Source organism: Pisolithus orientalis (assembly GCF_024613125.1).
Source record: "Pisolithus orientalis strain OTSU chromosome Unknown F5J12scaffold_17, whole genome shotgun sequence".
NCBI lineage: Eukaryota > Fungi > Basidiomycota > Agaricomycetes > Boletales > Pisolithaceae > Pisolithus > Pisolithus orientalis.
Genome location: NW_026260798.1, coordinates 676560 through 702872, shown reverse-complemented (window position 1 = coordinate 702872; position 26313 = coordinate 676560). Strand labels below are relative to the sequence as shown.

The 26313-nt window shown below is 47.7% G+C and overlaps 7 protein-coding genes across 7 annotated transcripts; 3 read left to right on the top strand and 4 right to left on the bottom strand.

Annotated features, from left to right (window-relative positions):
* Positions 1-59: 59 nt before the first annotated feature.
* F5J12DRAFT_147647 (cytochrome P450) lies at positions 60-2399 on the bottom strand. The gene is made up of 11 exons (XM_051738151.1): positions 1952-2399; positions 1856-1899; positions 1716-1797; positions 1585-1655; positions 1519-1533; positions 1169-1470; positions 1058-1116; positions 960-999; positions 714-901; positions 362-655; positions 60-304 (listed from the first exon to the last, which is right to left on the bottom strand). The coding sequence occupies exons 1-11, from the start codon at positions 2315-2317 to the stop codon at positions 149-151; spliced, it is 1617 nt and encodes a 538-aa protein (XP_051599252.1). The 5' UTR covers positions 2318-2399; the 3' UTR covers positions 60-148.
* A 1717-nt stretch (positions 2400-4116) lies between these two features.
* Positions 4117-4269, bottom strand: F5J12DRAFT_722413 (uncharacterized protein; the record flags this gene model as incomplete). The annotated part of the gene is made up of 1 exon (XM_051741373.1): positions 4117-4269. A coding segment is annotated over one exon (153 nt), but the record flags the coding sequence as incomplete, so codon positions are not given.
* Positions 4128-4654, bottom strand: F5J12DRAFT_147626 (uncharacterized protein; the record flags this gene model as incomplete). The annotated part of the gene is made up of 1 exon (XM_051738150.1): positions 4128-4654. The coding sequence occupies one exon, from the start codon at positions 4649-4651 to the stop codon at positions 4484-4486; it is 168 nt and encodes a 55-aa protein (XP_051599250.1). The 3' UTR covers positions 4128-4483.
* A 948-nt stretch (positions 4655-5602) lies between these two features.
* F5J12DRAFT_147592 (heterokaryon incompatibility protein-domain-containing protein) lies at positions 5603-7924 on the top strand. Its single transcript, XM_051738149.1, has 2 exons — positions 5603-5996; positions 6058-7924. Exons 1-2 carry the CDS (start codon positions 5689-5691, stop codon positions 7889-7891), a joined length of 2142 nt encoding a protein of 713 aa, XP_051599249.1. The 5' UTR covers positions 5603-5688; the 3' UTR covers positions 7892-7924.
* A 389-nt stretch (positions 7925-8313) lies between these two features.
* On the top strand, positions 8314-10295 carry F5J12DRAFT_837469 (uncharacterized protein). Its single transcript, XM_051746010.1, has 4 exons — positions 8314-8545; positions 8603-8918; positions 8974-10101; positions 10154-10295. The coding sequence occupies exons 1-3, from the start codon at positions 8373-8375 to the stop codon at positions 9856-9858; spliced, it is 1374 nt and encodes a 457-aa protein (XP_051599248.1). The 5' UTR covers positions 8314-8372; the 3' UTR covers positions 9859-10101; positions 10154-10295.
* A 494-nt stretch (positions 10296-10789) lies between these two features.
* On the bottom strand, positions 10790-14038 carry F5J12DRAFT_906129 (uncharacterized protein; the record flags this gene model as incomplete). Its single annotated transcript, XM_051748745.1, has 11 exons — positions 10790-10986; positions 11011-11212; positions 11245-11550; positions 11575-12056; positions 12083-12211; positions 12236-12445; positions 12692-12950; positions 13000-13164; positions 13229-13265; positions 13329-13448; positions 13896-14038. The coding sequence occupies 11 exons, from the start codon at positions 14036-14038 to the stop codon at positions 10790-10792; spliced, it is 2250 nt and encodes a 749-aa protein (XP_051599247.1).
* A 10460-nt stretch (positions 14039-24498) lies between these two features.
* Positions 24499-25971, top strand: F5J12DRAFT_837454 (cytochrome P450; the record flags this gene model as incomplete). The annotated part of the gene is made up of 6 exons (XM_051746009.1): positions 24499-24831; positions 24884-24942; positions 25001-25040; positions 25099-25286; positions 25345-25638; positions 25696-25971. Coding segments are annotated over 6 exons (1031 nt in total), but the record flags the coding sequence as incomplete, so codon positions are not given.
* Positions 25972-26313: the final 342 nt, after the last annotated feature.

Below are 26313 nucleotides of genomic sequence, written 5' to 3'. Positions count from 1 at the left end.
GATGCGTGGTTGTGACATTGTGACTCAGAGATGTTCAGGCTGCCACTAACCCATTTTAACCTACTACCAGCCAAGACGGCTATCAAACAGGGACCCTCTGTAACAGGACTGAATCAAGCGCATGCTAGGGTTGAGTAAAGCCACATCTTCAGCCTTTGTATTGCCTAATCCTTAATGGTACCTTGATACCAGCTTCTCCTGCAACTTTGGGCCTCAGTGTAATCCCCCTAGTTATCTCAATTTTCGTATCTGGTCCGTCCCTCATCTCGAGCACAAAGTTCTTGACCACCACCGAAAGTACTGTCTGTAATGTCGAATTTCACTCGGTAAGCACTACGCCTCTCGCAAGATAGACACGTACCTTGATCTCAGCAATAGCAAACAATTTTCCAAGACAAATCCTCGGACCATCACCAAATGTGAGCAAATGTCGGTATCCCTTCACCTCCCGAGCTTTCTTCGTTACGCCATCATTTTTTAACCATCGTTCAGGTCTAAACACTTTAGCGTCCGAACCCCAGACCGCTTCGGAGCGGTTCATGCAGGGAATAGATACACCAAACACTGTCCCGCGTTCGACAACTATGCTATCAACCACTTCACCAGACTGTGTCCGCACAGGCTCTGACAGAGGAATGACACTGTCCTCATCTGCCTATATGAGAATGAAATCGAGTTAAGCGCCGAACGTGAATTTCCACCTAACTACGTACTTGACGTATCAAGTCCGGGGCGGCTGGACGAAAGCGCAGAGTCTCCTGCACCACAGCATCGAGGTAAGGGAGGCCAGTAGTAATCTCGTCGTATGAGGGGTCTCCACCGAAAGACAAAAGTTCTTCGCGAAGTTTAATTTGAATATCTGGGTGCCGTGCGAGTTCGACCAACGCCCAGGTCATAGTGACTAGAAGTGACGATCTCGTTATAACAGGACAATTTAACACCGCATTTACGATGCGTACTTGCTGTGGCCTCGTATGACGCCATAAACAATACACGCATCTGTTGAAAAGCAGCTTCGGTGAGTTGGCGCTGTCAGAACATATCAGAATTCCCTCACCTGCGCCAAGACCTCCTCTCGAGAGATACGTTGGCCAGAATCTTCATCTTCTGCCTTCACTGATCGACGCATTAATCAGGGAGAGATCAGTACACGACCACGATAGCGTACGCAGCAAACCGATTGTAGAGGCTTGTTCACTTGAAGCGCCTTCCTTCTCCTTTGTGGCGTTATCGACCAACATGTCACAGATCTCCGTCATTCGCTCGCGAAGCTCGTCAAACATCTTGTTCCGCCAGGTTGGCACATTCATTGCCATAGGAAAAATGATGGAAAGCAGGAAAACAACATCATCCAAAAGGTGGTGGGGTGAGGGCGCTCCGAAAGCGTCGAGGACCGAAATCATGCTATTTGGTTTTTCATTAAGGGAGCCGAAGTCGTAGGAGAAACTTGCAATCCCAACAGAATCGAGACTGAAGAAAATTACAAGGCTTCCAGAATGTCATAGAAAACGAACGTACGAGACGTAGTTCATCCTGAAACAGAGTTAAGACACCTAAACGGTCAGTGCATTCCATATAACGTACCATTTCTCAACATCAAGGACAACACTCCCGCCTCCGTTCTCATCGATGCGTGCTTCCCAAGCTACTTTCAGCTGTCGCAGAAAGATGCTAAGAACTCGGTTGACACGGGCGTAGTAACTGTATTTGCTTACCCTATCCGCGATTTTATGGATGGTGGGGCTTAACTTTCGAATGGCGGTAGAAGTGAATGAAGGTGCGATGGATCTCCTTTGCCTGAAAGTACATCCATCCGGCATTAGGACGTGATGATGTTAAACCAGGGAGACCATACCTTCTGTGTGACTCGCCTTCAGCCCAAAACAACCCCTTTCCTACCTGGGGATCCCGGAATGAGGGAACCATGGAAACATACTGAAATCGTACGTACCCTCCGTGCAATGGCCGCTTTGATACCCGGAATGCCCACGTACAACCATGTATCTCTAGCCAAGAGGTGTGCCGCTGCTTTCGGGTCGCAGAGTATGATCCTCTTTTGTCCGCACATCATTGGAATTTCATACACCACACCGTACTCCTTGGACCATGCCTCGAACATGGCTCCTGAATCAGGCGATTCGAACAACTCTTTACCTACTCCAAACAACAGACTAGTGCTCTTTGGTCCCCTTAGTTTTGTCGTTCTCGATTTCTTCCGAATTGCTCGGATTGCCATACGTAACGCCCATATGGCCGCCAGCCCGGTTGCTACGTTGATTAAAGAGGCAGAGCGAACAAGCTTAGACATTGGGACCATATCGAATGTGACGTTCAAGGTTGAAGGATGCGAACGCCGTTCTTGCTCTAGCCATCGCAACGTATTAAGTACCTGCCGCCTAACGACCCCGCTTCGGACAAATGTGGTCGACGGCTGTTCTATTTGTCCCATTCCCTCACGCCGCGGACATTAGCCTTATCAGACATAAAATTCATGAGGAAGAAGCGAATGCTTCCAACCAAGAAAGAGACAACCGAGTCAGAGCCACTGAATGGACTAAGACACTCAAGGAGTCACCGTATCCAGTGGTGTTAGTCGTTGACTGGTCACCGAGAATAACAATAGATTGACAATATCTATCAGCGTAGTCACCACTTTCGACAAGACGCTCACCTGAATGCAGGCGTTGCATACATATCTCCTTCTTCAGGTATACAATTGATCCCGAAATGGAGCCTTCTGTCGTAGAATTCAATCAGGGGTGGAACCTTCCAACAAATGGCAGAAATTGACAACGAACTTTGCCTGCGAGGTTGTAGGAGGGCAGATGACAAAAGCATAGGTCCTTCTGCGCCACCCCCCACCGAGCTCAAGTAATAAAGCGGTTGTCATAATAACTCCTCCTGCTATCTAGATCACTTACCACACTCGAGATCTCTATACAACCAAAACCAATAAGTTTAGCCGAGTGATGAGTCAGAGTAGCTACACATAACCACATCCTCGTCTCCTATTTTGAACGCTTAGCTTTACTGATGTATGACTTCCATCTTTCTCGTTATGCAGCATCCCGACCTGATTTCCTTACGGAGTCCATCCCTTCGGCTCCTCATCACACCTGATCCCCTTCCTCCAAGTCACGTCGGTCCTGTGGACAGAAGGAGAGCTGATAACGATATTGGGACCGCCGAAACTAAGAGAATGAGTCGTGAGCATTTCTTCACCGAACCTTGCTTGTACAGCGCAGACTGCTGCGATCAACTTGGTCCGGTCTTCATCAGCGCACCCTACTATGTGCCCCAGTAAGTGATGAGAGGATAGGTAGGTACACACAGGCAAGTTACAGAACCAACGAGAACAACTTGACCACTTTGCGAGTCCGATGCGCTGCTGCATCTACTCACATTCTCCCTACTTTCGAATCCGTCCCAGCCCACTGTTTGTGGTCAATGAAGACCGAGTGGAAGCGCTTGTGAGGGTTGGTGAAGGGTTGGGCGGGGGTGACGTGGCGAAGTGGAAGAGGTTGGGGTCACCGCTGCCGATGTGGGTGACTGGCATCTGTCCGCGTGCTACGAGTCGCAACCTTCCGGCCCAAGGAAACCCGCCTGCGTTTTGAGCAGGTGATGAACTCGTGAGCGCTGCTCGAAATACAGCTAGGCTGGCATCTTCATCAGGGATAGACGGTGTCTGTTCGCGCCCCAGACTTGGCTTGGTGGGTGGTTCGATTCCGTGCTTTATTGTCGGTGTTTTCATCAGGTATCTCTGTATATTCATCTGGGTCGAGGCGAGGGCTGAGTAGATGCAGTGCTCAAGGTATGCCAAGGCGAAAGGAGGCAGTCTCTATCAGCAAGCCAATACCATCGTGGATTGCCTTGGTGAGCATATGCGTGATGTGTTGATCGCGCCAGATCGACCGACTTATGAGTGTCATCCCGGGTCATGGCTCTACTGAGGTCAGTGCTTGCCTTTCTCTCAATAAAGACTCGAAGGGACGATTGCCTATGGGAGGGCATTCAGGTCGCCGCATTCCATCGACAACATTTCAACTGCGCACACTACATATCCTACAACGAACGAGGTCGTTTCAACGCACCTACTTCTTCCAACCTACACTCGCCTCACACTTCCAACAATGTTTCCCTAAGAACATCCTTCAACGCGTCTCCATCATCCGCGAACTTTTTAATGTGCTCGCGCAACTTGACAAACACCATCTGATCCTGCAAGTGATCCCACCTGAATCTTGATTCGTTATTCAGATAAGAAACCTCTCGATGGGATCTGCTGTGCTGCAGCAGCCAAACGATTCCGACGTATTGCCAGATCAGTGTAAATCCAGACGAAATGCGAGTCACAGCTCACCAAGATCGTGCTGCTGGTAGCAATTGAGCATCGAATACCTTTACGGAAAGAACACTCGGATCGTCCCAATCCTTTCCGGTATGTTTCTTGTACCAGTCCAGAACAAAAAAATATTATATTCCCTCACACTACATGTACACGAACAACAGAGGGCGAGGCCCGTGTCACGCCTGCCTCAGCACACGCAATAGCCCAGACAAACTCAAACATGAGAGTCAAGTTACAGTGTATCCCGTGTTTCCGCTCGAGTTCCCGAGCTCGAAAAGTTAGGTGATTGGGAGTGATGAACATCCGGCATAGATTTCCAATCCTACAGGTTATAACTTAAAGTACACGGAGGGTAGTTGCTATGTGTATCAAGAGTAGCCAGCAAACAAGTTACCAAGTTTGTACCGAGAAAGTGCTAGAGGCGGCGACTTGAATATCATTGGGGGAATATACTTGAAAAGTTGGTGGATTTCTACTGGTCGGCATCTCAAGATCTCATCAATCATTTCTGTAGGACGTTATACGATTTTCAGTGGTACGAAGAAGGGAAGGCGAGTCGCACACGTGACTCGTGTGACTTGGATTTCTGCTAGGCGAGGGCAGCGGTCATGCCAGACCATGGGCCATGGCGACAGTTATCTACTAATCACCGCCAAATCAGATCGTTCTGTACGTTCCAGGAGACACTTGAACGTGCAAAATCCATTATCAGCCTCGCATCCGTCAGAACAGGTCGCCGAACAGGCTTCATAGCCAACGCAGCTGCGGTTGCTGCCTCTCCGGTGTCTGAACAGCGTGCGCCACGTTTCTTTTCTGCAAAACCAGCTGGTTGAAGCTGAAAATAGCGTGGATTGAATGTATATAAGGTCTCCCTTCCAGAGCGCAGCGACAGTTGCATGTGTCAGGTCCCACGTCTCTGAAGACGTGGTCAAGACCGTACGTATGGCTCCCAGCTAGATGAAGACAGAACGGACAGTACAGTCACGGTGAAGATACATAGCTAGCAAGCAAGTTACTAAGTCCGTATTAATCGCTGGGTACGGCTGACACTCGACATGGCATCGCTTCTTTGGTTATATGCTCCAACGACTTCCTGTGTTCCGTTCTATGCATCTGGATAACTTGGTGTCAGTGTGAACTGTGGCGGGTGTGCGCCATGCGAGGTGCTATCAGTAATAGTGATGGGCGTCAATTGAAACTGACACCGATCTATATCTACCGGAAAACACGGAAATAGGAATTGCCTTGCTTGAGTAGTTACTCTTTATCCGGGATGATTCATGAGCGCCTACTACCCTGCTTTCAGTCCCTCATTTTCGAAAGCGAAGTCAAAGTACTAGATGGACCAATTTCAACGGCTCTGTTGCTTTCCTTTTCGCCGATTGCAACCCTCCCCAACAATTGACCATCAGGACATCATACTGGCTCCATACTCTTGGAGAACAGGGCCGACCTTTAAGGAAGATGTGTCTAATCAAAGCACTTTCCAGTGGGAGTATGGGGATGGCACGCTGATTCCCATACTCCAGATCTGGCCAAATCATCGACAATCTATGGAGGCAATGGATGAATCGGAGGTAGAAGTTCAACAAATTGCGAGTAAGATACAAATCGATGGAAAGGTGGGGGAGCGAATCGATGCTGATAAGTAGGTTTCCGAACAATGAACCCAAATTTCCCCCGCTAATTTCGTCGCACAACGTTTGTAGTTCAGAAGATGGTCCATTGCGGCTCTACGACTGCGAAAACATGATCATAAAAGACCGACAAACGTACCTCAAGGAGACTCAGGGCATGGTTCCCCCCTACGTTGTGGTATCACAGGTGTGGGGAGAGATCACGGAGAAGATGGTTCTGCCTGGAATCTATTGGGGTATCCCCATCTCTGACAAAAAGAAATGGGAGTACGTCCTCGACTACTGCAGGAGGACAAAGACCAAGTGGTTGTGGATGGACATCATATGCATCAACCAAGCCCGGGATAACCATGCGGAAACTGAGAAAGCGCTGGAGATTCCGAAAATGAGTCAATATTACCAGGAGGCCTCAGCTTGTCTCGTCATCCCAGAGAATTATGAGAAATTCCACACGGCGTACGCTTGCGTTATGGATATCTTGTCTAGAATTGCGGACACTGGGGCTTCAGTGCAGGACAATGCACGATCGATCTGGGATAACATCGCAATGTTGGAGGCTGTTGTCAATGACGGATGGTTCTCTCGAGTGTGGACATACCAAGAGCTACTGCTACCCAAAAAGCACGTCCTCTTAGATGGTCAGGAACTCTGCATCGACAAGCTGGGTCGCATTCTGGGTTGGTATTACAAGATACTCAGAAACCGATGGCTAAAAAAGCCCGAAGGAGGGAAAGACTACAGTTTCGTCTATCCCGAAAACGAACTCGTATTCGAGAGAGTGGGCGCAGCAGCGGATTGGGAAGCCCAAAGTGTCAGCTGGGATGCGAAGCGCACATTGCAACGAGATGGACACCTCGAACTGCTCACCGCCATTAATATAACCTCCTGGAAGAACTGCAAGTTCCCCGTTGATCGCATGCTCGGAATATATGGGCTGTTGAAAGATGAGGACAGGGTTTCTACACTCAACAAGCTCGATACTGCTGCTGATGGAAAGCCTGCCGCTGCAGGCGAGAGCACACTTGATACAGTCACATCTACCAGTGGAATTCCGCAGACGTCGAATTCCGCATCTGGGGTAGATCAAAAGCCTTCAGGTCATTTGGAAGCTTCCAATCAGGATGCACAACTCGAGAAAATGTGGGAACGAACGATGGTGAAGATAGTAACATCGGGCAGAGTGTGGCCATTGCTCTATGATGCTATGAGATCTGATGCGCCCATGGGCACAAACTGGATGCCCCGCATCATCCACGCTTCAGGATGCGAGGTCCATATAGAAATTTTGGATCACCGCAACTGGGGAAAAATTGAGGTGGCTAAGGATGGATTACATATGACGGCAAGAGTGGTGGGACGCTTGACTGGAGTCAGTGGCAGTATTGGAGATGGGGGCGGAGAGGTGAACGTAATGATCGCATGCGCCTGGACATTGGTGGCGAAGGGGTTTGACCCCCAGCCGATCTTGGAGTTATTCAAGGAGGGCCTTGCTACTTCGGACACGGTGCCACAGCAGGAGGTGGCGAACACTCACATGCAAATTGGCCAAGCTCTCCACGCACCGTCCCTTTTACACTGTTTCCACATCGTGGAGCGGGAGGATCTCAGAAGCAAACTCCGATTTGCTCGTGGAATTCCAGGGTGGAATCGGGCTGTCTTCTCAGCACAAACTGCTTGGCCAGCGAGTGGGACGTATGTGTTCTTAGGTTGGATATACTCTGCCAAAACTCCGAATCCAGATAATTGCTGGATCCTAGATGTGACTTCGGAGGCACAGACTGCTCGGCGCTGGATGATAGCAAATAAAACCGGGCGGAGCACCTTCCACAAGATCGGGACGGTGTATGCTGGTTCGCTCGCGATTTTCAAGGAAAATCCCATCTACAGGCGTATCGTCTTGGATTAGTTTGATAATCTCGGGTAATCTCTCACATTTTGTTCAGACGACATTTGGTAAGTTGTACGAGGGCATTAAGAAGTTCGCGGATGATGATGAGGATGTGCTGAAGGGTGCCCTCGGGAAAAAGTTGCTGGAGGCCTGAAGCGTCGGTGTAACGGAAGAAGGGACGTGTTTGAAATGACTGCGTACGCTGTAGGGTAGTTTGAAGTATGAAGATGATGTTCTTCAGTTATCGCGAACTGGGGGATTTGCGGTAGTCTGTAGGGATGAACTTCATTTTTGTTGATATTTGGTGGCACCAGAACCGTTACCGGAAGGATCATTATTTCTGGATTTTGCAATGAAGACTTGCAATTCCACACAAATCGTGGCAGTCGTGATCAATGACATCAGTGGCTGTCAAGGTGCTGCTCAGGAAGACGTGTGCACGTGACTCGACACGGGTCAAGTCGCAACGACGTTCTGCTAATAGGCGAAGTCAGAGCTCATGGGAACAGTTATCTATCACCGCCAACTCAGGTCGCTTTGTACGACCCGGGAGACGCTCGAACATGCAAAATCCATTCTCAACCTCGCATCTGTAAAGACGGGTCGCGGAACAGGTTTCGTAGCCAATGCAGCTGCGCTACCCGCAGTTGCTGCTTATCTGGCATCCGAGCAGTGTGTGCCACGATTCTTTTCCTCAGAACTGACTGGTTGAAGCTAGGAATTACGTAGATTGAATGCAAACGAGGTCTCCCTCCAGAGCGCGGCGACAGCCGCATGTGTCAAGCCCCGTGTCTTTGAAGATATGCTCAAAACCGTATGTACAGCTCTCCAGCTGGATGAAGACAAAGATGGGCAGCACGGATCTGGGGGAAATCCCACATACCAGAGTCTGGTCGCGTGTCATGGGCTATATCCTCCAAAAGAAGCTGTTCGGTGGATGGAACAAGCTGAGGACATGCTGCCACAAGTAGAGATGATGAAGAGACGATACGGTTTACATATGATGACGAGTGCCATATTCTTCTGGGTGTATAATTTGATGGGGGTCAGTCTTAGTCATTCCCCACCGAAACGTGATGGTCGCTAAAAAAACCTTGGAGAACACGCTCGCAGAAAAGACGTTCTGTGCGGACTACAATTTTAAACCGGTCAAGTTTAAGAACATCTTGAAAGGTCTAGACGAGCACTGTGGAACTGTGGCAGACCTGGTTCGATCTGCACTTCCTAAAATCCAGGCTTCTCAGTCCACCGTTCCAGCCACTGCCTCTTCTTCTAGGTTTCCCTCAACCGCACCGTTTAAGTTGCCAGGTTTTTCGCCGCAGAAATTCAAATCACCCATCAAATCCGCTATGAAAGGCAAGGAACGGGAACGGGAGTTGATGATGTCGAGGGCCACGTCACAGAAACGAACTGTCGCGTTTTCCCAGTCCTTGCTCGACCCAGATGAACATGCGGATGTTCCTGAAACACCGACGAAAAAGCGCAGAATCGGATCTCCCACCAAGCCCAGCCTGAGGTGCGGAATGACATTATCGTCCGTCACCCATGAAGATGCCAGCCCAGCCGCGTTTCGGACAGCACTCACGGGTCCAGCGCTTACCCGGTCACGACCCTCCAGCCCAAGAGACCCCCGTGCGTTTCCTTCTCCTCGCACTCCTAGCACCCGGACAGACGCCGCTGAACCACCATCGACGCCCCGACAATCAAACGGGCTGCAAGCGTCGAATTTAGATAATGCCTCACCAGCGCAGTCACCCACATCGGCAGTCGTGACCTCAACCCCTTCCACTTCGACACATCTTCCCCCTGCTCAACCCCTTACCCACCCTCGCAAGCGCTTCTACCCCATCTTCATGGACCAGCAGCAGTGGGTCGCGAAGGATCCGAAGGTGGAGAGGATTTGGGCAGATGCAGCGGCGCATCGGACTCACATGATTGAGTTATACGGGCATCCGTTGGAGCACTACCGACCGGTTGTCTCGTGATTGGTACTCTAGATTGCATGTTTTCATCGATGGTCGTACGTGTATCCATTCCCCTTCTCGTTGGTGGAATCATGTCACTTACAGGGTTAGTTAATACTCAGCAGAATATTATAATACGTATTCTATACGAAAGTTCAATTGGAATCCACACATGGCAGAGTATACCGATCAAGACCGAACTAAGTCAATTGTAGGAATAATGATACTCCTGCGTAGAGTACCGCGGCGGCCAGCGTTTTCCGAGTAGGGTCACATCTACTACGATGGATTAAAATACTTGACATTCAATTTTCAGTGGTCTTAGGACTGTCTTTAGCGCCTCTTTCGCTCACAGGACCATTGTGATCAGGAGGAATGAATGGGAGGTGAACGGAGGGTACTGGAGATGAGAATGCTTTTGTGCCTGTAAGCGTCTACTTCGACACATAATTCGATTGAGTCTATTGCTTTTGGTCGCATCGAGATCTCTATGGTGATGAGGGATCTGGGTAGCTGGCGGGATAATTTTAAACATCAGTCGGTTATCACTTGACCTGCTCAGTCCCGGGTCGCAAGAAGGATGTGAGTTCCACTGTCTCGGTGCAATTGGGCGTAGAATGCGGTAACACCTCAAATGTTTCACTCCCATCACTCCTCTATAGCCTCGTATTCAAACTACATCAGTAAAGTGGGCAACTTCTCGCTTATAGTTGCTTGGGGTGACAGCAATTAATGGGGTTTATGTAGAGCTTATGACCAAGAGATCTCGAGTGCTGATTGGAGGATCAGATAGCAAGGGAAAACAAATAAAATAAAATCACAATCAATAGTTCTGTATCACTTGTTTTTGCACTTGACTCAGTCTTCATAAGAGCCAAATCATGTGTATGTCCAGTGAAATTTATCAACCCAAGATTTCTGGTAAACATGTAGTGGTAATCTACCATACAATCTACTGGTAGTCCCGGTACAGAGTGTAGTACCATTCTTTATCTGTGAAATTGTTCAGGTAAAATCTGTCATAAAGTTCTAAGCATGTTTCAGAGGTAACCCCATGGTTGGCAACCATCCCATACTTGGGTATCAACTCCACTGTGTGAATGACATCCAGCAATGAAATGATTGCACCCACACAAGACCTTGTACCATCTTTTAGGTTGTTGACAAACATACATTCTACAGCATACATCCCAACATCAGGTTGATCAGAAGGCATTGCTGCAAAAGTGAAGTACTGGACATATAACAATGGATTGGAAAGACCAGTGGGGAGAGCCAAACCCCTTGATGAGAGTGCAAATACAGTGTGGACTTGAGCAACAATGGCTGTTAAAAAATAAAATGAGAGTGGGAGTGCTTTAGTGGAGGAAACTTGCTTGGTATTCCTGATGAAGGCCTATGGTGAACCAGCATGGCATCACATTTTCTGAGGGGGTGCTCTGTTGATGGTGGAAGAACTTGGACTTGTTGACTTGGTAGGAGGTTGCATGGATAAAGGTGTGATTGCAGTTGCAACCAAAACTTTCTCCATCCCTTAAGTAAACAACCATGTAGACAGGAGTGGTTTCCAGGGAAAGCATCAATATAAGCCCAGAGAAGAACTGGAAAGTCAGGAAGATTGTGTGTGTCAATGAGGTAATTTGATGTTTTGTCCACAAAATCAGTTTGAATGGTAACATGGAATGTGGTGGTTGAATCCTTGGAAAGGATGCCCTTTAAGAAGTGGTTATGGAATACCCTTGGGCCATGCAAACTATTCACTTCTTCTGGGGAAACACACTGAACCCACTCCAGTGTCAGGTCAATATATTGAGGAGCATTGGATTCCACACATGGCATATTTGTGAGGCTGATGCCCCTCTTGGACAGCAGAGAATAAAGATCAAATTGGTGAATAGATTCCTCACAGTTGAGTAGTAGCATGATTTGTTTTGTGAAACTTGTCCTTTGGTGATTGGTGCAGGTGAAGGGGTCCTTGCAGTGGGTTATGAGGAGATGCTCACTGACATCAGCAGTGTACTGAATGAGGGAACTGACATCTTGAATATTACAGCTGAAGGACTGTAGAAGCTCAATTTTTGGAATTTGGAAGTGATCTATTTTCCCTGACTTGCCTTGCCATACAACCATTTCCAATATGGAATCTTTATGGGCATGAAATTCTGCCAGCAACTCTCCCATGGCATTGATTGATGAGGTAGTAAATGTTGGTGATTGGGCTTGGTAGAGGAATTGATGATTGCACAGATAGCACAGGTAAAATAAGGGTCTGCAAGGCCAGCTATGGTTGTGACAATAGTACATTGGAGATCCTGATGTTCATGGCCAGTCATTTGGCTGATATGTGATACCCCATTGAAGTGGTGAGTGCTGACTCATTTGTGCTGGGTATGGTAACATGTGTCAAGCTTGTCATGGCCCAATAACTCTCTGCACCATTTAAATGGATGATCAAAGAAAAATTTATGTCCAGAGTGTAGGAGCTCCCCTACAAGAAAGACCCAGGGGTTGGAGGATGTCCAATCCTGCCAGAATGGGAGCTGGACACCACTGAGATGTTGCATCTTAGCCTTGGGTAGGAAGTTTGAAAGATTCCAGGGGTCTGTATCTTGGCACAGAGCATGCAGCTTTTGGAGGGCAGACATGCCAGTACAAGGAGGATGTGGGGTTGCATTGCCAAACTGGCTCTGTTCAGCCATGGAAGTTGGAGATATGGACTTTGTAACACAGGAAATCATCAGTTGTTCTGGGAGATTGGCAATGTAAGCAGCAAGTGGTGTAAAACAATATCTAGTGACACTGCTGGGATTGCTCATAAAGGTACCAGTTCAGGCAGCAAGTTTCAGGCCAGCACAGACAATGTCTATGCAGTGATGCCAAACATGAGCCTCCAAGACTGAACAAAATTCAGAGTGGGTGATAAATTCTGGTGATGGGGTATATGCAATGCATGACCATGTGTGGGATGTTGCTTTCATGCAGAACTCTGAATTGATGTTGGTGATCATCAGAAACAGAGGGTGCATTTTGATATCACCAGTCATTTGCATCACTGGTGCCTTGTCAGAGGCAAGGACAATGGGAATGATTGTAGTGCCCTTGGGCAGTTGATCCTGTGAACTATACATGGCATATCCACTAAGCAGAGTAACATTAGCATACCTGGATTTGATAAGCTTCATCACCAGATGTCCATTCTCCATATTCTTGGCCCATTCTTTCAAAAATATGGTAAGGATTGTACTCCATATGCTTCACAAAAACTGGATTCCCAAAGATATCCTGCATGACCTCTAAGGCATCATGCCAGTAGAGGTACACTGGCTCCTTTGTTATATATCCTTCAGTACTGAATCTTCATGAAGTGCCAGGTTGGTCCCTTTGGTATCACATCCAACTGTGATAACAGCTCTTTTGCTGAGTGAAAACTGGTCAGTGACCCATGAGTAACCTGTGAGTATGTTTAGACAGCACATGCCTGAGAGACAAACCACTCACCCAATGCAACTTCAAAAAAATCATCAATTTGAACTTGTGTAAAATGAGTGTAGAGGAACTTTCCCAGCTCCCATTCATCCCTATCAATAAATGGGAAATATGGGGAATGCTCTCTGCCAGAAGGCTGACTTCATCTCATCTGTTCAAATGTGTTAGAGTTGCTTAGGTTATACACTCTACAGTCACTCTTTAAAGTTCTTCAAAGAACAGAACAGGGTCTCTCAAAAGGGCCTGGAGTTCTGGAGGAAGTGGTGCAAAGATCAAGGTCTTGATGTACATCCACAGGAGCAGGAGACCACACAGAGGCTGCTGGAAATGGAGTCCATGATGCTGGAGCACTCACAGAGGCACTTCAGAAACAGTGAGAATACCACTGTTTCTATTGGTGTTTTTGATCTCAAGGACCTCTTGCAACCCCAGGCTGCTCCTTCAGGGAATCTGAGTGACACAGACAGGTCCAGCAATAGTGATCTCAAGATCTCCACTACTGACAAACTTCCATCCCTGGCTTCCCCTTTGGGGAATCTGAGTGACTCTGGGTCTGACAACAGCAATCTCACAGTCCCCAGTAGTGACAGATCAGAGGTTCCTTACTCAAGTGAACTGGAACCTCCCAGCAAATCCATGGTTTTTCAAAGTGATGCCAGTGGTCTAGATTAGTACATTGACCTTGGCCATAAGGCTGGTACATGACCTTCTTCATGAGGTTTTTGACATGTTCTGATAAATGCTCCTGCCCAGATAGGCTGTGTGCAAGAGAAGCTGTATTTGCCTGTGTGATAAGTTGATATTCAATACTGCATGTATATCTGTCATTTGTGTAATCCCTGACCACATCAGTGATATATTGGGAAGTCTGTATCAAAGACAGAGATCATGATGGCTGTTGAATGCACCTTGAGACATTCCCTCACTGACCATTCCAACCACCTAGCTGATCTTAAATACTGTCCTTGCTGACCTTGACACTTGACAGCTAGATGGTGAGTTGCCAAGGATGCAAGGTAAGAACAGCATCAGGCATCTGATACATCTCTGATGCATAACAGGATATCCCAAAACTGGGCAGGGGGAGTCAGCTCAACCCCTGCCTCCTTCTGAACATGACCCAGCTTGGTATCCAGAGTGAGTTCACTCAAAATCCCATCCCCATGTATACCAAGCACATCCAAAACTACACTGGTGCCTCACATGGCACTGAGCTGCATGCCCATGCAGAAAGCATCAACCTGACAAAACCTGCTGACCCTTGGTGTGTTATTTTCCTGATGCAGAATGCTATAGGGAATGAACATATGACATGTAGTTCATCCTGTGGCAGAGTATAAGACATCTTAATGGTTGGCATTCTATATAACATACCATTTCTCAACATCAAGGACAACACTTCCACCTCCATTCACATCAATGCTTGCTTCCCAAGCTGCCTTCAGCTGTCAGAAGAACATGCTGAAAACGTGGCTTAGAAAAGCATAGCTGCATTTGCATACCTTGTCCATGGTTCTATGGATGGTAGGACATAACTTTTGAATGACATTAGAATTAAACAAAGGTGCTATGGATCTTTGCTGCCTGGAAATTGCAGTAATTCAGCATGGTACATGGTGTAGCACCAAAGGAGAGTTCTATACCTTTGGTGTGATTCACCTTGGGCCCAAAGCAGCCCCTTTCCCATCTGGAGATCCTGGGGTCAAGAAATTATGGAAGCATACAAACACTGAAATCATACTTACTCTCTGTGCAATGCTCACTTTGACACCCAGGAGGTGAGCGTATGCCCATGAATCTCTAGAGAGGATGTGCTGCTGCTTTTGGGTCCCAGAGAATGACTCTCTTTTGTCTGAAAAAAGTAGGAATTTCATATGCCACACTGTACTCCTTGGACCATCCATCGAGTGCCACCCCCCAATCAGGCTTTTTGAACAGCTCTTTGGCCCCCTTAGTTTCATTCTAGATTTCTTTTGAGTGGCCCAGACTGCCAAAAGCAGTACCCAAACAGTGGCCAGGCCAACAGCTATGTCAATAACAGGGGCAGAATGAAAGATGTCTTGAAACACATTGTACATGCCAATGAACATAGACAGTGCATCCATCTCGCACTGTATGAGCTGGGGGGTGCAAATGAAGTTGTTGCTCTGGCAGTCTTTGAAACAGATTAAATACCTGCAGTTTGACCTCACACAACTGCTGAGATTGATTGATTGTGTTTCAATCCAACCACCATAAACCCTGCAGTGACCTTGTCACACACATAGGTTGCAGGGAGGAATAGAATGCCTTTGACCAAAGATTCAGTTAGTGCCTTGGAGAACTCCAACAGGCTCTGATGCATGATGGATGGCATGCAAAGACTTTCAGTATCAAGTTATATATTGGTCATCAGGTGGCCCAGCAGTTAACACATGCCTGCTGTTAGCAGGTCATCACAGGATTTATCTTCAGAACTGGCAAGGTCCATCACTGCCTACAGTAAAACACTCACACAATTGGAGGGTTCCTCCCTCCTTAGGTATACTTTTGTTTGCACATGTGAAATCTGCTGAACAAAGTTGTACAATCTCCAAATAGCTCATTCAGGGGGAACAGACCTTTGCAAGGATGACAGCAATAATTATACTTCGTGCAAACAATGTACTTTGGTTGCACAGGCTGTAGTGGACAGATGAGAGAAAAATATATGGGGTTAGCGCATCTGCATATGACTGCACCAAGGTGTGGAAGGGTTGCAGATTTCTGCAGCAACTTGCAGCTGCACAGTACAAGTATTAGAGCAGTGGCTGCATGCTCCACTCGTCACTTCGTTACCATTGCCACTTTCAAGCTAGTTTAAATACGAGGCTATAGAGGAGTGATAAGAGTGAAAGATTTGGGGTGTCACCGCATTCTATGCCTGATCACACCGAGACAGTCCACTTGGGCGGCTCAAAGTTAAATGTGGAAAGAACACAGGAGCAAACTCAAGTGCAGTTGAGTTGTGGGTTTGTGGGTGAATATTAAAGCTCCGACTGTAGATTCAAACTCCGCAGGAAAAGCGCGCGACCTGGAAATGGTATGCTATTAACACTCTGCCATTGCCACTTTCAAGCTACATCTGCAAAAACTAATCACCAAGTTGGCAGCCAAGTTGACACTTAAGTCAGTGTGATTTCCCCATTTGGGTTCTGCCCAAGTCGTCACTTCAGATCTTTTGATCTGGCCAAGAAATGGTATATCATTAGCTTGTTAGACTATGTAACTACATGGATTTATGCAGACATGAGGGATGCGAACAAAATCATATCATGCATTGTCACTCAGTTGTTACTAGATTGTACAGACAAGAGATATGAGTGAAATCATATCATGTATTGCTACTCAGTCATTACTAGACAATGCCATGGCAAGTGATGATAGTTGTAAATGTAATAGTGAGAATCTCACAGGAATCTCCTGATGAACCATTTCAACAAATCCTCATATGGCTTCAAAATCCACTCCTATGTTTCTCTCTGAGAACTCAACAGCCATGTATCTACCACTTTTGTATTCCCTCAGTGTTGAAACAATTGCAGCACCAGACAAGGTGAGGAGTCTTGTGAATGTGTTATTGTTGAGTTGTATTGTGAATCATTCACCTGGCTGTGCCCACAGCATGGTGAGCAGGAGCTCAATCAGAGCGTGGTGCCCAAACTCCCTTGCCCCATCCTGGATCTTAGTCAAAATTCATTAAATACATTCTGAATCTGAAGTGCTTACCTGTTCATACATGAAGTTGTAGTTATCCAAGAGATTGGTAGCTCATTGGCTGTAGTGCACCAAGATGTTGGCAGACTGGAGTGGAATACTGGAGATGCCAGGGGTAAGCAAGTATGCTATAGGAACAAGCAATCTTGCAGCAGCCTTGAATGATGAACACAGCACATTTCCACTGCTAACAATTTTTGAAAGAGCCTTCTCTCCATGGATGTCATCAACAATCCAATATTGTGAATCTGTACATTTGCAAGTCAATGGCAGACTGAAATATGCATGAAGTTTGATGTACCTCTGAGATGAGTGTGAATGGCAGCATGCACAGGACTGATGAGCAAGGTTGTTTGACACTCCTTGACTGGGGAATGGTGAGCTTGTTAGTATCTCACAGCAAAAATGAGTCTTTGCATCAGCTAAGATTTGTTTCTGTTGTAGGCAGTGGTATACTCCCTGAGGCCAAAATAGGGATGCCAACACCAAAATTCTGCTGTTACCAAAGTCAACCCCTATCAGAGTTCCATGTCTGTCATCTTTGGAATTATTGCATCAGCCTTGTGTGCTGCCTCACCTGTTGAACCTTCAGAGCTCCCCTGTCCATCAATAACACACACTAGTCATCATCCCAGAATTCTGTGTCAACATCAACCTGACATACATCTATCCAGAATTCCACACTTGTGTTGCCTCATCCTTTGCCTCACCATGTAGCTGGGAAATCATGCAGATCACCAGTAATAAACTCCAGTTACCCCTCTCATTCCTTTCCTGTGAATCCTTCTCTGCAATGCAAGAACCCCTTTGCATCTACAGCCTCTATCCTTCATGTATGCTACTCTATGGTACATGGTATGCTTGTTCTGTTGAAAGATACCCATCTTTCCCTTTTGTTTCTCTTGGTTGCTGCTTTTCAGTTTGTTTTTACATGATTCTGTAGTCCATCCTTGTCTCATGCATTTCACTAGGATCTGTCCTGTCAGTGGTTGGGCTGGGCCAAGCGTTAGCTCGGCAGAGGTGAGGCAGGCGGAAGCTGCTTGGGAGGGTGGGTCACCTGCTCGCTCTGACAGGACTGCGTAGGCATAGCAGTAGCATTTCGAACAGTATGTAATTATTGGGCTAAGATTAGAACGGTGGCTGGGCTAATCTATGGCTGTGGCTATAGTGTGAAGAAGAGGGCGTGGAGGGTGGGTGAAAGGAATGACAATTGGGCGAGGAGCTGGAGTGGGAGCAGCTGACGGTCTGTTGGGGGGTGTTCGTCTGATGCAGAAAGGCAGGGTGGCAGTGCTTCAGGCTTGTTGCTCAGATGGACAGTTTGCTACCAGAGGTAACCGGCATCTACACTATCCATCCTCGTCTCATGCATTTCGCTAGGATCTGTCCTGTCAGTTGTTGGGCTGGGCCGAGCAGTTAGCTCAGGCAGAGGCAAGGCAGGCGGAGCCGCTCACCCATAGGCCGGAACCCTGCAGCTGTGTGCCTGCCAAATGCCCAACCCTGAGAGTGGAGGCCTCGGTTTCGGATACAGCATTAGCTAGGTGCTGGGATGCAATTTGCTCAAAGGCTCGTATATATACTTGATAGGCTAGTGATTTCCACCATCCGGCAATGCGAATGATTTCTGGGTTTACTTTCTTGGCAAGGAAGAAGGAGGCTCCACTGATATGAAAGGAGTGGCCAAAGTGGTTCCCCCATCCCCACACTGATAGGATGCTGTTGATGTGCTCCATGGCATGGGATTTGACCATGGGACGGGGAAGACCTGAGGAGTCCCTCCATGAGAATAGTGGGTCTGAGGCTGATGCTGGTGTAACCATGGCCATGTTACAAAGGGCTACCAGAGGGCAGAGACTACCCTGTTCGTTCAGGAAAACTGACTGTGATTCTCCGGGTTTGGCTGTTTTGGCTGTGGGTAGGTCTAAACGGGCATAGGGGGAGCCTCTGAGGTCTGTCCCGAAGAAGGCATTGCCTCTTGTGAGATGATGGCTTGGATTGAAGGCTGCACGCGATACTACAGACACTTCACCAAAATGCATCATCCCAAAGAAGGCACATGTCAATATTGCCCAGATGCAGGCATCAAATGGGTCTGATAGGGTTAGTGAGGCTTTCAGGGCTGATAGCATAGCAATTGTGATAGGGGGACGAGGAGGGTGATGGCGACACACTCCGAGGTTCTCGAGGCCACGGAGAGACCAATTGATGCGCTCAAGGTGGGAGTCATCAAGTGGAGCAGGCCATCCTTGTGCAATGTGCCATGCTTGGACTGCTGATAGGTACTTACGAGCAACAGATGGTGCTACAGGTTCGAATGGCACAGAGGTGCCCAAAATTCCCAATTCAGGTGATGTGGGGTCTGAAGCTGCCCATATGGCAAAGGAGTGTAGTAGTGAGAAGGATGCTGGGAGGCGCTCAGCTTTGGGGATGGAGAAAATGTCACAGAAAATGTGGAATTTGCAGATGCCTGATCCATATGCTGCAGCATCACATAGGGAGGCACGGGATGCAGTGGCTGCTATTTGCTGGATTATTGGATTGGCTATGGTGGCAGAGGGGGGAGTGTTGATGCCTCTCCACAGGAATAGTCGTTCTGCAGCTCTACATTCCAGATGAAGTGGGGATGGATTTAGCTGCAGTGCAGAGGTGTTTGTGGTAGGAGATAGCATCATTCCTATAAATATTCTAACATGTTGGCTAGGTAGGGGGGGATTGGGGGATAGACTTGGGTTGAGGCTGCTGGGAAGCCAGTGAGGAAACCCTTGATGTCACCATGGGATAATGCATCAGCAATGTTGTCCTGACTGGGAACATGGATTGCCTGCACTGCTACGTCTAAGTTGGCTTGGAGAAGGTACAAGTGGCAGAGGACTTCGTTGATCTGATGGCTGCGGGAGCGTCCCTTGTTGGTAACCATCACTACTCCTAAGTTGTCAGAGTGAACTAGTATATTGCAGTGATGTGAAAGTGCAGGTAGGCCAATGTGTATAGCCATTAAAAGGCATAGCTCTACGGAGACTGCTTCAGCCCATCCTATGTTGAAGGCCTGGTCCGGACCGACCTGGAATCCTGGCTTCCATTTCCATATGGCCCAGTAGGATCCTATTGTAATTCCAATTCCAAAGGAGGAGCTTGCGTTGCCCCACCAGTCGATGTCTATTGGGTCTGTATGACTCAGTGATATCTCACTCTTTAATCGGGTTAATAAGGTATGTATCCATGGTAGATCGCTCCACACATAGTGTGGAGATGCTTGTCAAGCACGCTGTGAGCGGAAGGATGTTGCGAAGATGGATAGTGAACGCAGGAAAGGGCGGATTAGTGGGAAGATGCAGGATGCATGGACAAGTTTTCTGTGGAGGCTCTCGGTCTCTTTCTGAGTGTGCCGAGAGCCTGGGGCTAGCCAGCTCTCCAGTAGTTGGATGAGACGTGTCCATTTTTCTGATGGTAGAGCTACAGTCTTTGTTTCGAGATCCCAGTCGAAACCAATATACCGCTGGCATGAGGCTAGTGGGTGAGTCTTTCGTTCGCTCCATGGCACGCTGGCAGCTGATGTTAGGTTTATGAAGTCACGTTCTGTCCAGGTCTGGTCTGGTATGCGGAAAACTATGAAATCAGTCGACCCATTTTTTTATTAGGCGAAAGCCAGCTTCAGTTGCAGATTGCAACTAGCATGTCCGCAACCAAGCCAAATACTCCGGCACTGGATGATAGGCCGAACATTAGCGCTCTGTCTACATACACGAGACCTTGCCATGCTATGCACAGAGCTGCTTGTTGTGATGGGCAGACCGGGACAATGCGGTAAGCTGATTCTATGTCGAAGGTGGCTGCTAAGGAGCCTGGTGGTAGAGAAAGGACCAATGCAGCTGTCTCTTCGAAGGTTCCCCAAGCCATTGGAAAAAGGTTTGCATTGATACCAGAACTGGTGGATGACATCGATGGATCGTCTCTGGGAAATGACAGGTCCTGGATTATGCAGGAATTTGTCTGAGTTCAGCTTTGGCACTACGCCTAGAGGTGAGGTGTGAAAAGGGCCAATTAGAGCTTCGAGCTCAAGGGGCAAGAAGCCTCGTGAGTAGCAGCCAGCTCTCTGCTCTGAAGTAATGTATGCTTCGATTATAGTGGGGTGGGATAATGCTGAGCTGTGGTTGTCAAAATATATGGGTATGTGCAGGGGGTTCATGAATACCAACATCAAAGCCTGTCCATAGGCCAGAAAGGATATGGGACCAATCACTTAGGATATCGTATTTACATAGTAAATTCTCAATGCAGTCAGGTATCAGAGGAGTTGTGATGCAGCATGGATCAGATTCTGGGGCAGCAGGATGCAGCTCCATGGGATGACTCGCCACAGACTGAACAGCTGTGCACATTTCGACATTCAGGGCCAAATGAGCAGGAGGAGTGTGCAGCCCAGTTGAAGCAGAAGTGATGGCCATCAGGCGCAATAAGGGTATGTTTGCTCTTTCCATTTGATGCGAGGGGTGCAACTGGTTTGCCTGCTGCAGTGGATGAGGCTGTGCAGCTGGATGGTAAGTGCCCTGAGTGGCCGCAGTGAAAGCAACAACCATGATTGTTGTTGGGATGCACTGGCCTTTTACGGGGGAAGGAAGGAAGGTCATTCGGTGCTGTGCACTTGGTGGTGGTGGCTATAGTCAAGCTCTGCGCAGTGAGGAGTGCATGGTTGTTTGCAATGGTTAAGGCCGCCATGTCAAGGCCCATGAGGTCATGCTCTGGGTTTGCATGTGCAATCTCACGCTGTTGTATATCATAGTGCATGGCCACTAGCCAGCTGTGTGATGCACTGATACCAGTGACCACTTGGTGGTGGGATGCCAGGGCATTGGCACGTTCTTCCCCATGGTGGAAGCGAGTATGCTCTTCTGCAGTGCGTGCAGCGTTTATCCAATCTGCAGCAGATATGGACAGTTCATTTGCCCGATTGAGTGACTTTGTCACAAAGCCCTCCGGTGTGAGGATATAAGCTGCGTCCTTGCCTTTCATGTTCACTTTGGCATGGGCCGAAAGGGTTAAGAGGGAGTATGGTACATAACGGTACATTTTGAATGCTTCTTCAACTCTAGACGAGATTGCTGTGGAGCGCCAGTCAGACTGTGCTCGGTAGGTTCAGAGGTAACAATGGGCAAGGTCGTGGCAGTGTAGCAAAGTGGCAGTACAGTGGAAACAGTATTACGGTGAGCAGAAAATGGTTACAGTGTACAGTGACGGTTAAACGGTGTGGTGGCATGAAGGTGATAACCAATCCATTGTTTACGAATAGCATGGGAACAAGGTCAAGACTTACGAAGGCTTAAAGGGCTGACTTTGAGGCCTGGTCAAATTGGTGGGAGGACAATTCATTTGGCATCCTCCTTGTGGGAGGTGGCGGCTTCGCAAATTCGCTCTAGGGTCATTGCATTGGCCACTAATGGTGTCTGAGTTCCAGCGTTATGGTTGCCTGGGGGAGTGGGCTGCTCCTGGTCACGTTGGTTGTTGAGCTGATCCATTAAGGCTGCTATAATGGCTTCGTATGTTGCTGGTGTTGGGGGGTCCAGGTTTGTTGTCATGTGATCAGCCAGTGGGTTGGGGATATTGGCTTGGCTGGTTGACTGCACTGGTGTGGTCAGCTGGATTTGTGGCTGTGCAGCCTGCACTGCGTGGGGCTGAGTTGTCACTGAGTCTGATGACTCAGATTGGGTTGGTTGTTGGATGAGCGGTGGAGGGGGTGGTGCTTGGGACTGATTCCTGGTGGTTTGTCTGGTCTGCGGGTGCCCTGGCTGCGATGGCTGAAGGGTCTGATGGGGCGCTACTGCATCAGTTCCGGACACTGTAGTAGAAGATGGTGCACTGCTCGAAGGGTTTAGTTGGAGGCCTAGGTGTTGATGCATTGGGTTATTGTAGGAATAAAAGGAACGACGAGTGAATCGAAAGGAATGACAATTGGGCGAGGAGCTGGAGTGGGAGCAGTGACGGTCTGTTGGGGGGTGTTCGTCTGATGCAGAAAGGCAGGGTGGCAGTGCTTCAGGCTTGTCGCTCGGATGGACATTTGCTACTGGAGGTAACCGGCATCTACACTATGCATTGACATCTGTCACATCTCCCTTTATTTTTTGGAATTTTTACTTCACCTGCCCCACATTATCCTGATCAGTACCTTACTCTCCATGTACTATATAATTCTGCCTCAGCAACAGAAAAATACCACCCATCTTTTGGAGTCACTATCCAAGTCATTCATGTGTCTAAGTATTCAAAGTGTCTGCTGCATCCTCTGTGTCTACTGTGTCATCTGCATTTCTAGTGTCAATCTGTGTCTACTGGGTCTTTCGTGTCCCCCACATATCTGTGTCTCACCTTAGTGTCTCAATTGTCACTTGGAATTACTTCCTTGTGCCAAGATCCAAGTCTATTTGAACCCAAATCATCTACAACACTGTGGAATTAAATTCTGTGCCCTACATTCAACTTCCTGATTGACTCTACCATTGAATTCTATGTCTCCTTCCTACTCAACACCCCTTGGGTTGAGCCTAGGGATTACCCTATAGCTTTCCCCCTAATTGCACACTACCTGGAGGTAGTGTCCCACATTGTACAGTGGCATTGATGGCTGATTGTGTGGGCAATGTTGTACCAACATGGGTGACAACCTCAGCTGTGGGAAGCTCAGTGGGTGGCAAATTTGTGCCCTGTGGTGCACATTCATGAGGTGGGCCTGTGATCTTGACATCACTTGCTGCCTGAGAGATAGTCAGTATATAAGTTGAAAGAAAAAAGTGATACTATACATACTCAGATCACACCCCCCTGCATGAATTGTCCATGCTCCACCTCAACAGAGCATAGAGCAGTAAATGCTGGTACATTTTGGATGGCTTCCAATGGGTATGGTGTTGGGCATGTTAAGGATTGAGGGGGTTGGAACCTTGGCTGGACACTGTAGTTTGCAGGTACCATAGACTGAGTTGGCATGCTCGCTGCATAACCATGCAACTCAGGGCCACATTACTATTTTTGACTTTTTGTGACTAATGTGACTTTTTGGGAAGGAATCTACTATCATTACTCATGTCCTGCAGGCATGGCTGCACTTTTCTTGCTGATTTTGGTCTTGTTCAAACCACCTCATTCATAGCTTTCAGTAGATACCACATACATTCAAATTGATGGAGGTTCCAAAGAGATATTGTGATTTTTCTCTCAGACAGTGTGCATCACACCAATGGTTCAATATCTCTGAATTTTCAGACATTTTCTAGTCTTCTTGGCTTAGATATATCATCACTTAGTTGTCTCAATAGATTCTGTTCTCTTTTCATTCTTCAAAATGCTGTATATGGTCAAAAAAAAAGTACAGATAGTAGGTTCCTTCCCAAAAAGTCACAAATAGTTCACAATAGTCACAAAAAAGTCAAAAATAGTAAAGTGTTAATTTCCTGATGACTGGAGGCCTTATAATTCATTTCAGTCGTGATTCCTTTGGGACTGCAGGCTTCTCCTACGACTTTGGCTCTCTCGATGGGAAACCAAACGCTATGATTTCAGTCCTCGACGCTTTCGCAGCGCCCTCAGCCCAGAGCGTATTGGATAGGATCGTGTTCCTGCTTTCTAACTTTTTCCCTATTGCTATGCGTGTGCCAACCAAGCAGAACAAGATACTTGACAACCTCCGTCTTCGATTGTCAGAGATTTGTGGCATATTGGTCAATAACACCACTACTGAGAAGGAAGACACGTCAAATGAACAACTTTCCACAGTCGGATTGCTGCGTACGCTCCTGTGGTCTTGTATTTGTGTCCCCCCTACTGACCTGTCGACCAGTGAAGGCAGAGGATGAAGATTCTGGCCGACGTGTCACTCGAGAGGAAGTCTTGGCGCAGGTGAGAGAATTGTGACTTATCCTGGCAGCACCAATTCACTCGAGCTGCTCTTCAACAGATGCGTGTATTATTTATCGCGTCGTATGAGACCACATCAAGTACGCATCGTAAACGTGATGTTAATTTGTCCCGTTATAACAAGATCGTCATTTGTAGGCAGTATGACATGGGCATTGGTCGAACTCGCACGGCATCCAGATATTCAAACTAAACTCCGCACAGAACTTTTGACTTTCGGCGGAGAACCCTCATACGATCAGTTCAACACTGATCTCCCTTACCTCAATGCCGTAGTGCAGGAGATTCTCCGCCTTCGCCCAGCCCCCCAAGAATTGATACGCCGAGTACGTGGATACTTGGAAATTCACGTTTGGCACTTAACTTGATTTCTTTCCCCTATAGGCAGATGAAGATGATGTCATCCCCCTATCAGAGCCTGTGCGAACAAAGTCCGGTGAAGTAGTTGACAGCATAACTATCGAACGCGGGACGGAGATCGGCATATCTATTTCCGGCATGAACCGCTCCGAGGCGATCTGGGGTCCAGACGCTAAAGTGTTTCGACCTGAACGATGGTTGGAAGCAGACGGCGTAACGAAGAAGGCTCAAGAGGTAAAGGGACACCGGCACTTGCTCTCATTTGGTGATGGACCGAGGGCCTGCATTGGGAAATTGTTTGCTATTGCCGAAATTAAGGTAGGCGTTTATCTTGCGAGAGATGTGATGCTCATCGAGGAAATTTCGACGTTACAGACAGTACTTTCGGTGGTGATTAAGAACTTCGTATTTGATATGAGGGACGGGCCAGATACGAAAAGTCGAGATAATCAGGGGGATTACGTTGAGGCCCAAGGTTGCAGGAGAAGATAGCACCAAGGTACCATTGAGGATTAGACAATACAGAGGCTGAAAATGTGACTTGACTCAACCCTAGTGTGCGCGTTTGTTCAATCCTGATAAGAAATAGAACTCGCTGTTTGATGGCCGCCTTTCACAGGTCTGTCTCTGGCCCACAGTTAGGGGTTAAAATGAGTCAGAGATATTTATGAGGTACAACGACACCTCACAATAGCACTGTTTCTATGGATCCTCTCGGGCTCGCAGAACCGGAGGTTTGAGAAAATTGCCAGCCATTCCTTTTACCTAAATAGATCAGTAACGTCAACCATGCTTCGGCAAGGGAGTTCCTCGACCGCGAAAGCCGAGATCAGTGCAAGAGTGATTTAGACACGTTCCAGGTTGCTATTTGCTTACATTCATAGAGATGCACCGAGGCGATAAGGACCATGGCCATGACTATGCTGACAGATGATGATGAGTCAGTTCGGATTTCATACCGAAGTACAGCAACCCACTCAACAGCAATCCAAT

Bases quoted from the DNA above. Each gene is read 5' to 3' on its own strand.
- F5J12DRAFT_147647 (XM_051738151.1), bottom strand. From the start codon at position 2,317: ATGGTCCCAATGTCTAAGCTTGTTCGCTCTGCCTCTTTAATCAACGTA. The intron at 1,900-1,951 runs GTACGTACGATT...CGGGATCCCCAG, and splicing joins AAGCGGCCATTGCACGGAGG to GTAGGAAAGGGGTTGTTTTG. The intron at 656-713 runs GTACGTAGTTAG...ATTCTCATATAG, and splicing joins CCCCGGACTTGATACGTCAA to GCAGATGAGGACAGTGTCAT.
- F5J12DRAFT_147592 (XM_051738149.1), top strand. From the start codon at position 5,689: ATGGACCAATTTCAACGGCTCTGTTGCTTTCCTTTTCGCCGATTGCAA. The intron at 5,997-6,057 runs GTAGGTTTCCGA...CAACGTTTGTAG, and splicing joins GAGCGAATCGATGCTGATAA to TTCAGAAGATGGTCCATTGC.
- F5J12DRAFT_837469 (XM_051746010.1), top strand. From the start codon at position 8,373: ATGGGAACAGTTATCTATCACCGCCAACTCAGGTCGCTTTGTACGACC. The intron at 8,546-8,602 runs GTGTGTGCCACG...GGAATTACGTAG, and splicing joins GCTTATCTGGCATCCGAGCA to ATTGAATGCAAACGAGGTCT. The intron at 8,919-8,973 runs GTCAGTCTTAGT...AAAACCTTGGAG, and splicing joins GGGTGTATAATTTGATGGGG to AACACGCTCGCAGAAAAGAC.